Source organism: Apteryx mantelli, chromosome 23 (genome assembly GCF_036417845.1).
Source record: "Apteryx mantelli isolate bAptMan1 chromosome 23, bAptMan1.hap1, whole genome shotgun sequence".
Classification (NCBI taxonomy): domain Eukaryota; kingdom Metazoa; phylum Chordata; class Aves; order Apterygiformes; family Apterygidae; genus Apteryx; species Apteryx mantelli.
The window spans coordinates 5,563,196-5,573,300 of record NC_090000.1 but is presented as its reverse complement, the minus strand read 5'-3'; the positions used below and the strand labels follow the sequence as shown (position 1 = coordinate 5,573,300).

General features: G+C 46.2%; 1 protein-coding gene across 3 annotated transcripts in view; it reads left to right on the top strand.

Moving 5' to 3' along the window:
• The first annotated feature begins 569 nt into the window (after nucleotides 1–569).
• The window catches only part of LOC106490224 (beta-galactosidase-1-like protein 2), a 30,660-nt gene continuing 21,124 nt past the window's right edge, over nucleotides 570–10,105 (top strand). For 2 of the 3 annotated variants that reach the window (XM_067310179.1, XM_067310177.1), the window contains exons 1-6: nucleotides 570–672; nucleotides 4,488–4,547; nucleotides 5,881–6,078; nucleotides 7,160–7,228; nucleotides 7,545–7,640; nucleotides 9,950–10,058. In XM_067310179.1, the coding sequence (XP_067166280.1) occupies nucleotides 590–672; nucleotides 4,488–4,547; nucleotides 5,881–6,078; nucleotides 7,160–7,228; nucleotides 7,545–7,640; nucleotides 9,950–10,058 (615 nt within the window). In that variant the 5' untranslated portion in view covers nucleotides 570–589. The remainder of the gene's footprint in view (nucleotides 673–4,487; nucleotides 4,548–5,880; nucleotides 6,079–7,159; nucleotides 7,229–7,544; nucleotides 7,641–9,949; nucleotides 10,059–10,105) is intronic. The other variant, XM_067310178.1, reaches the window with a different exon arrangement.

Sequence of the window (10,105 nt, the reverse complement as noted above, 5' to 3'; positions counted from 1 at the left end):
CGGGGCTGCGGCCCCGTTAGCGCGTGGCTGGGGTCCCGCGGGGGTCCCGGTGCGCGGCGGGGACGGGCGCAGGGCTCAGAGCTACCTCTGCGCTTCCCGGGGGTCGTCGCCACTGAGGAGGAGCCGCCGAGGAGCCGCGCCCCGCGCCTGAGGGGACCGGCAGGGCGCCGGCCGTTACCGCCGCCGCGCGCGAGGCGCCGAGACGGGTAACGGTCGTCGCGCGCGAGGCGGTAACCGGCTCCCCGTGCTCGGCGCGCGCCGGGCCCCTCCCCCCTCCTACCTCGTCTCCGCGGCGGCCCCGGCCCCGCCGCTCCTCGCAGCGCTGGGGGGGCGGGACACCCGCCGCGTGACGGGCGGCGGCGCGGCCAATCCGAGGCGCCGTGCGCCCTCGCCCCACCCTGCGGGCGGGCCGCAGGCGGCCAATCGGAGGTGCCGCGAGCGGCGGGAGGCGGGGCGCAGCGGCCCGCCGCCAATGGCGAGCGAGCGGGGGGCGGCGGGGCCGGAGGCCGCGGTAACGGCGGGGGGCGGTGGCGGCGGCGGTATGGCCGGGGGCCGCGGCGGCGGCGGCGGCGGCGGGCGGGCGGCCGCCATGTGGCTGTGCGGCGGGCGGCGGCAGCGCCGCCTCGGGGGCGTCGCGCTCTTCATCTTCGTCCTGTGGCTGCTGCTGCGCAGGTGAGAGCCGCCACGCCCCCGCTCCCGCCGCCCGGGGGGGGGAGACAGAGAAGGGGCGGGGGGGGGCGCCCCGGTGGTGCCGCCGCCGCTGCTGCGGGGAAGGCGGCGCGGGCGGCCCGCGGGGGGCGGCGGGGTGGCTCGGAGCGGGCCGCCCGCAGCAGGTGCCGGCGTGCGGGCTGTTCGCGGCGCGGGGGGGCCCCGCGGCACGGCGGTTCCCCGCTCGGCCGCGGCTGTCGGTGCGGAGTGCGGGAGGGAGAAGCCAATAAATGAGCTTTTTTTTTAAAAAAAAAAAAGAAAAAAAAAAGGAAAAGGTGAATAAAGGTCCTGTGGCAAAACAAGGCTGAGTGTCGGCGTCTCTTGGCGGTGGGGCTCCCGGTGCGCTGAGCCGGCGGGGTCTCGGCCGGCGCCGGAGGGCGAGGGGCAGGTAGGCAGCGCCGAGAGCCGCGCCGGGGGGGGGGGGGCAGCTGCCGCCCCGCGCAGGTCGCCTCGGGGGCCGCTGCTGAGCTTTGAGAGCGGTTGCACTGGCATGAAAAATAGAGGCTCCTTTTAACGGGAAAACGCTCCAAAAAAACCCCAACTTTGTGCTGCCTTCTCGCTGCCTGAGAAGAAAAAACCCAATCCTGATTTACTGCAGCTTGATACAATCGGAACAACATTTTTTTTTCCTATCAGAATGCATAGAGAAGGAAAGTGCGCTGCTCTGAATCAATCATTGACAGAAAGCATTCATCCAGCAGTACAAGGATGGGAAGGACTGGAGAGAGTAGTGCTACAACCATGTAGAAAAGATTTAAAAGCTCTAAATAAATGTTACACATAATATAACAATTTCTTGTCTGTCATAAAAAGTAATGGATAAGGAAAGACCTATCGCCAGCACCATAAATCAGATTTTGCGTTAGGCTAATGTTATCCCTGTCGACCTTGGCTCTTGTAAGGTTTTACATCATTTGAGCTCTTTGATGGATGATGCACTTTTGCAAATCAATCAGTCTGTCAGATCTAACCCATCTTTGAAACTGCCACGGGTACCTTACATGCTCACATCAGAGCTTTTTTTCTCTCTCTCCAGTCTTGGGTAGCTCCTGCCTATCTGGATCCTTTCAGAAAAGTATTAACTTTTTTCGTTTGGTCCCATTTGTACATTTGTACAGGCCAACATCCATTCCTGTATAGTCCACTCCTAAGTAACAAGAAGTTATTCCAGGTTCCAACTTAGATCCTGTGTGTTTTAGATGACATTATTTTTGAGAGCAAAACTCCTTCCTGGACAAGCATGTGTCTTGCATTTCAGCAAGAGGCATATGTCTGTAAAGTAGTCTCTCGGTGCCAAGTGACAGCAGCTCTGCAGTCTGAGTACTGTTGTTCCTAACAGCAAAACGCTGGAGATAATATTCAGGCTGGGGAAAATGTATTTATTTATTATCATCCAGATCTTTTTGTTTAACCTAGGTACTTCATAATGGGTTCTTAAAATCGTAGTAGGAAGTTGCCTGATCTTCAAAGGCATAGAGAGCCCTTGACTACTCTTTGCCTAATTGGAAGCAAAATTCTTCTATAGCTGGTCTTGGAATTGTGCCACAGATGTTCTTAGCAGAAGATTATTGCAAACTAATACCTCATAAAAGCATAGAAGTCTGAGCCTTCTGGAACAGTGTATCTGTTAAACACCATATTCATTGGTATCTAGTGTTTTTTCCTTGGCTCAGGTCACCTGAAAATAAACTGAACTATAAAATGCACTGATCATTATCCAAGCCATCTCGAACCTGTACCTGGGCCTGGTCTGACAGAGACAGGACCTTGGTTGCCACAAAAGACAGTGAGTAGTGAGTCCAACTTCAAGCTTTCACTTTTTTCTAGGCAGAGGAAGCCCAGAATAAACAGCCAAGTCCTCTGAGGCAGTTCTAAGTAGAGCTTATAGCTTAACTGTAAAGTCCCTTGTCCTCTGAAGCCACCAAGTCCGCGAGTCCTTTAGTATTGCCAAGGAAAGCTAATATCTCCGTGCTTTTTCCCCCCCTATTTTCACTCTCTTTTCCATTAGCTTTCTCTCCCAACTGTTCTGGGTATGTTGTAGAGCAATACCAAAGCTAAATATATCTCATGCAGAGAGGATTTCATCCAGGCTTTTTTTTACAGACACAAATGCATTAGTATAGCTGTCTGGTTTAGGAATTAACCGCTGACTTTCCTATTCCCCTTGGAGTGTTTGCACTTCAGCTTAGGCCTTATAAAGACAGATTGTTGAGGACTAACTTGTCCAACCCAGTTTCAAAGCTCTAGGGAACTTGGTAATCTAAAGCTAATTTTTACAGTGCAAACTCACTTGAGTTGTGGTCCTGGCTTCACAGCTTGTGTTCTGGTGGGAGTCCCGGTGACCAGTCAGGCTCCTCATGCTCTGCAAAATGCACAAGAATTCTTCTCTGTGACCCCTGTGAAATGGAGGGCTAGAAATACTTCTATCCAGAGGTGGTGGTGATGATAACCTTTGCATGTACAGTGACAGTGAGGAAGAACTAGCTGCAGAATGTGCATGTTGTGGCACCTCTCTGATGAGGCCTCTTTCAGTGTTTACAAATGACATTAGTTTTTGGGAGAGGGGCAACTTGGAGATTAATCAGAAAAACAGACTTCACTGGAGCAGGGAGGAAATGGCTGCAGAGGGACAAAGTAGGCCAGTCAGCTTTAGGAAAATGTCAAAAAAAAGATTCTTTGAAGCCTCTGTTCTCATTACAGAAGTGAAAAGAAATCTACTGGGAGCTATACATTGCTTTTAAGAGCCAGCACAGAGCCCAGGTCGGCTTTGAGCTATGGAAATCCAGCTCAGGGTAAGAAGATGAAGCTCTGCTGAGTCATACAGTTTTCTTGCAGGAAAAGCAAGTTGAACATACCTAGTGAGAGATGTGTATTTCAGGATATGCAGGATAATCTGCAGAAAATCTTTGTCTCCACTGCGCACTCCAGGAAGCCGTAGGGTCTGGGAGCTTTCTACCAGTCCTCTGTGGTGACAGAAAACACTGGAGTCAGGGAGTTTTTAGGGTAGGAAACTCGAAGAGAACTTGCCAACTAAGTTCTGTCCAGGATTAAGAAGATAAGCTTAAGTGATTTGTTTATTTTTATCCAGCCACATATGCTACCTGAGGACCGGACTCATTCCACCACCAGTGGCACAGTTAGCATTAGTATTGTGTGCAGGTGTAATTTAGGGCTTTATCTAGGTCAGAAACGGATTGAAAACTTAGTTTTTTTCCAACCTAAACTTTCAGAATTGGAATGTTTCATTTCTTGTCCCCTTTGAGCTTTCTGCCTCAGGATTGCCACCAAACAATAGAAGGAGGCACAGCTGCTGTTTCAGGATCTGATTTGTGAAAGTCGAAGTATGTGTGAGACTGTGATAACTCTAACAGAATAGAGGCAGGTAGCCATAGAATATTCTGCATGTGGATTAAGAACCACCTCCCCTGCTGTTAAAATTTATAGTAATTCCTTGGAAGCAATGTTGTGACTTCCTAGTCTTAACTCGTTATTCTCTAGCTTTACCCATTTTCTTGTGTAGATGAGCATTTTTGATTCTTTTCCTATTCAGGCAATCTCCCTTTAAATACAACAATTACATATTTCATGCTTATTTTTCGTAATTAGAGCTACGCTGTCTTCGCAGAAGCATAGCTCCACCCTTAGTGCACGAGGTTCTGATTGGAACATGTTTCTATTCCCTTGCTCAGCACTATTTTTTATAAATGGCTTGACAGTAAATCCACTTGAATGCTTATTGACTGAAGGCAGTGATGTCTAATCTAGGCTTCCTTTTCCAGGTATTACCCTTGCCTGCTGCCGGTTGTTTCAGAGACCTGTGAGAATGCTGTGCTACACAGGTACCCTCTGTGCTTGTCAGCCAGCCCATACGATATGTTGGAAGTCTTAGATTTAGCTCCCCTGTAGTGTCCTTGTCTTGTGTTGGAGGACAGGTAATCACTGCAGGCTCCTGGTGACCAATCCCTCTAAGCCATGAGTTCTGAGAAGTCCTTACCTTCTGCTAATACCCGCTCTATGCTTAGTATAGAAAACAGCCAGAAGCTTAGATATTTCCCTCTCCAAACATGACATTTCTCTCCAATGTGTGGGTCAGTCGTGCTGGCTTGGGCCTGGAATTCATTTTCTTGCATCTGGCTGTGATGATGTCTCAGAGGAACAAGCTGCTATTGTCTAACCCTTTTGCAGATTCAGAGTTATGGAACTGGGGTAGTCTGATGGAGGCAGTGTAACTGCTTTGGATCCGGACTACTTGATGAAATGTTGTCTTGATTCAAACAGAATGAAATCGGGAGCGTTGTAAGACAATAGGAAGTAGTTTCTTGCCTGCAGGAACCAGTCTGAATGGAGCTGTGATACCATGAATATTCAATCTGATAAGTGCTTTGGAACGTGGTATCTCATTTGCTCCCGTTTTTTTGGCAAATAACATACTATGGAATTAATATCAGTAGTAATGCAGGCAGATGTAAGTTTGTGATGACTGTGGACTCAGTCTTTCCCAAGTGACAGATGTAATCCAGGGATTTTCTTTAAGGAAAAGGTTTTCTGTTCACAGTGAACAGGTGAGGATTCTTTATTTCATCCATGCATTGAATTGAAAGGTATCAGAGTGGTGCTCGTTACTTTAAATCTGTCATGTCACTCCACACCTAATATTAAATTTATGTTTCTATATAGACATCCATTTTGAACGACTGCAAGACATTCAGAGTAGGAATACTGAAATGCAGCCACCTCTGGAGTGGGGATCAGGAAATCAGCCAGCATACGTTATCATCCTGCAAAACGGGGAGATCTTAAATTTCCTAAGTTACTGGGGTTTTCCCCAGTATTGTGAGTGAAAACTTCCCCATCTTGTATTTTCAGCAAGTTAGTTTTGCGATCTCTGCCTGAGAAGTGCTACATTTCAGTTGTGGAGTACGTTAGAGGAGCTTGGGGCATACAAGATAGAAGCTACTAGGGAAATGAATATTAAATATACAGCTGAGGCAGCTTCCATCTGTTTTATAATCTTCTGAAAAAACTATATGCTCTATATGACAAAGCGCATACCTTAGAAGTAGGAAAGTCAGCGCTGATCCTGCCAGGTGGAGTGAAATAAGCAGTCTCTCTTAGGGGGACTGATTTCTTTACTACAGACTGGATGTTCATGTGTCTCTCTTTCTCTTCTAGGTTTAACTGGAGCGAGCTGATACCTTTGCGGTTATGGGGGAGGACCCTAGGCTTGCAGACAGAAAACTCACACTTCCTCCTGGAAGGCATGCCCTTCCGCATATTTGGAGGCTCAGTGCACTATTTCCGAGTCCCCAGGGAATACTGGGAAGATCGCATGCTTAAGATGAAAGCATGTGGCTTAAACACTCTTACTACGTAAGTGTCCTCACTCTCTGGGTTCTGTGAAATTACCTAGCAGCCTGTCCCCACGACCGTGGTAGTTGTTGGGGACTTTGTCATTAACTCCAGTGGGCCATAACAATGTCTTTGGGTACCTGTAATTATGAGAAAAGACTAATTCCTTGTCGTGCCATGTCCTTTTGCTTCTGTTTCCTGGGTTTACTTACCACTCTGTTATCTGCTTCCCTCAGTGTATTTCTCCAGATGGTGGATGTCACCTCCAGTCTAGATGTTGACTCAGTTGCTGTTTCTTCCCTTTTCTTTTGTGATGTGCCAGCAGCTTTAACCTGAAGCAGTCTATGGCTCTTCCTTAGTGTTCAGTCCTTGAGCAGGATTTGAAGCCTGGACATTTGGAAACAGTTGGGAATGAGGAGGAATACCTGCACTATGTGCTTAGGAACCCTCCACAGTGATCCAAGTGCTGCATCTTTGGGAACTATTCCAGATCACTGTAGTGCACAGAACAGAGTAATGAGGATTTGAGTTTCTTTAACCATCAACCACTGTAATATCCTCAAATACCACCTGGAACGGATGTCTGTCAAACATCCTGGGAAACCTGCTTCTTAATGCTGACACGATGAGGAAGGTTCAGGGTCTGAAACAGTCGTTCAGCACTGCTAGGATTTAGAAAATGCTCTCATTTGGGGAATGAAAGATATACCTGGACACAGTGGCCTGAATTTTAAGATCACTGTAGCCTCTGTATTCAGTGTGTGCTTTATATATCTGCATTGTTTTTTAATTTAGATTTTCACTTAAATGTAGACTAGTAATTGCCATTTCTCTTTGCTGATCTTGCCAAATTTGATGGTCTTGAGAAACTCAGATTTTGCAGAATACAGGAAAAGAGTGTAACAAAATACGGACTTATCAGAAAAATGAAAGACAGGCACAAATAACATGTCAAGAATGGCATAGGCACTTGTAATATGTACATGCAATCATCTCTGGATCTGTTATTGACTAACAAAGTATATGCATAGTTTTTTCTCTGCTTAGCAAATGCAGTGTCCTTTCGGCACTTCATCTCCACTGCCCTAATTCTGCATTTCAGGTATGTGCCATGGAACCTTCATGAACCAGCAAGAGGGAAGTTTGACTTCAGTCAAAACCTGGATCTAGAGTACGTGGTAGAGACAATTCTATTATTAAATACTCGTGTTTTGAGGGGAGGGTGCATGTGTTGGCTCAGGATGAAGATGTCATTCCCAGCTTCTGAAGCTAAGCCTGCACCTTGATCTGACAATGGAGACTCATTTCTTCCCCTACTTTCTGGAGTCCTGGGAACTTACAGGTTTAGTATCAATCCAGTATAGTTGCTTCATCAAGCAGTTTTCTTCTGGTTCTGGTACCTAAGATTCCATGGTGTTAGGTGTATTAGGAGTGCATGGAGTATGGATTCTTCAGTCAGACAGTAATTGCGTTGTCTGGATCTCTAGGGCCTTCCTTTCACTGGCAGCTAAAATTGGACTGTGGGTGATTCTGCGTCCTGGACCTTATATCTGCTCTGAATGGGACCTTGGTGGTCTGCCCAGGTAAGCGTGCAAATAGTTGAGGCAAGCCTTGTAAAAAAAACTCTGATCATACAGCTGAGCCTCCTCCAAAGATTCAGAATAGATGTCTGTTAGATGGGAATATTTGATTTTCTGTATCCCCAAAGCAGATGAATATCCATTTTGTTATTGAGCTTTCCTAAGCAGTAGAGATAGTAAGCCTGGAACCAGTATATTTTTTGAGCAGTTATTTTTTAAAATAATAATTGTGTTATGACGTAAAGGTTACAGCAAGAAAATAGAATTGGGAAATACACCTTCTATTACTGTGGCAACTTGACTGTCTTTAAAATATGAATAGTAGTATTTGCAGCTTGATATATGGATTTGCTCTGTCCCAGGTCCATTTTAAAAGTCCTACTAGAACATATATATGATACAGTTGGCAGTAATAAAGCCCCATAACTTTTCTAACCTCCTACTGTATTTTCTTCTAAAGCGCACAGCTTGTTGGTAAGAGGCTTTGAGAGTTGAGTTGAAAACGTCAGCAGAGACTTGCCTGGTTACTAGATCCCAGTGGAACCAGTGCCAGGTTTCATATCACTTGTTTTCCTTACCTTCACAGAGCATGAACCTCAGTGGAGACACTTGACTCAGATAAAATCTGGGGATTATTTCTTGTAATTTTTATCATTTTCTCATGTGACTTCTGCTGTGGCCTGTCCTCAACAAAATGTGACCTGCCCTTTCTGATAAAATCAATTTAGTGCATTGTGGCCTCTTACTGCAATTAGGCTATTCTTACTAGAAGAAGAGTTTCATTGAGACCTCTGGGGCATAGTCCTGTAGGCATGTATCAAGAGGTGCAGAAAATTGCTTTGTGCCAACCTTGGGGCAAAGCAGCAGAATGCCCTGCCTCTGGGACCTGAGAGTTCAGGTCCCAGAACTGTGCAGGTTTGTCAGGGACTTACTCACGATAGCACAGTTACTCCTGATAAGAGGTAGTAGCTAGTTCTGCATTATGTTATGAGCAATGCATGTATTGTCAGTTGTTGTCAGGACACTGCTATACTTTTTATCAGACTGCGACTTTACCTGACAAAGAACAAGTCATATTCTAATTTTTTTCAGTTAGGGAAACTGAAGCATAAAGAGGCCATGCTTTTTGCAAGCCCACCAAGCTGCATATAGCATACAAGAGTTGAGACTTTCAGACCTCTGAAAGCACTTACAGCTATTGCCTCCTTTTGCAGAGAAAAGGAAGGGGCAAGCTTACTCTGCTTAAACCATTATCGTGGTGCATTGTTCTGCCCTTAAACAAATTGCCTGTTTCTGTGTTAGCCCCAAATCAGCTAACTAAATCTTGTAAATCAGCAGTAGAAACCATAGAAACAATTACCTGAAGCTTTGTTTTGAATGATGATTGTGATTTTATGAGAAAGCATTTGGTTGTAGAGAGCCCTTGAGATGCAGGGAATTCCAGGGTATCCTTTAGAGTGGTAAGTTTAGCCCATGAAATCCTATCAGGAAAATAAATGAAATGAGCCTGCATCTCTGTGCCTAGGCCCAAAACACAGAATAAAAAGAAGGGAAACAGTTTGGTAATTGCAGTCTGGACTCCTCATTTAAAAGTGTGAATGCTGAGTAGCCTCAGTTAGTGGGATTAGCGTAGAAGTTATTCTGTAAAAATGTCCCTTCCTTGAAACATGTTTCTTCTTTGCTTGTGGCATACATGGCTAGGTAAATGCACTCTGTGCACACCAGGTACTTGCATTTCTGAGAGGGATCCTTCCTTCAGCAGTGGAAAGAAGGGATTTCAGGCTCTTCTTGTATTACAGTGGGCTGTATAGACATGAAGTCCCTGTCATACTTGTCCCTTTTTTCTTGGGTAAAGTCCACAGAAGTGGTCATTTAAGTGAACGTTTTCTGCTGCTGTTGCAAGCAACCCAGGAAAAGCAAGCAGGATTCTGCTTTGCCTTCTGCATTATCTACATATAAATGCCTGCTGCAATAACTTTGTTCCTTGGATTCATGTTTTGAAGTGAAAAGTATCCAGCTTAACATTCAGATTTTTAGTTTTTGCAGAAGTAGAAAAATGCCCTTTTAACTTACAATCTGAATGTGTTTTGCCTCGGTAGAGGGTTTGAGAGAAAATAGAATAATCCTCACATGGTCTCATTCGCTGACTTACTCTGTTGTCCATGCCTGCACTTCAGGCTAAGCCAAGTGATACAGAGCATTCAATTATTCCTGCCTAAATGTGACTTCATGTCAGTGGACAGTGTTACTTCTAGCAGCCTTGACTGAATATGAGTCTCTTAACAGATTTCCATTTGCTGCTTTTCTCATAGTTGGCTACTGCAAGACCCAGAGATGCAACTGAGGACAACCTATAAGGGCTTCACAGAAGCTGTGGATGCCTATTTTGATCATCTAATGCCTATCGTAGTCCCTCTTCAGGCAAGTACAATCTGTCACCCTCTCTATCCCCAAGTGGGGACTACCTG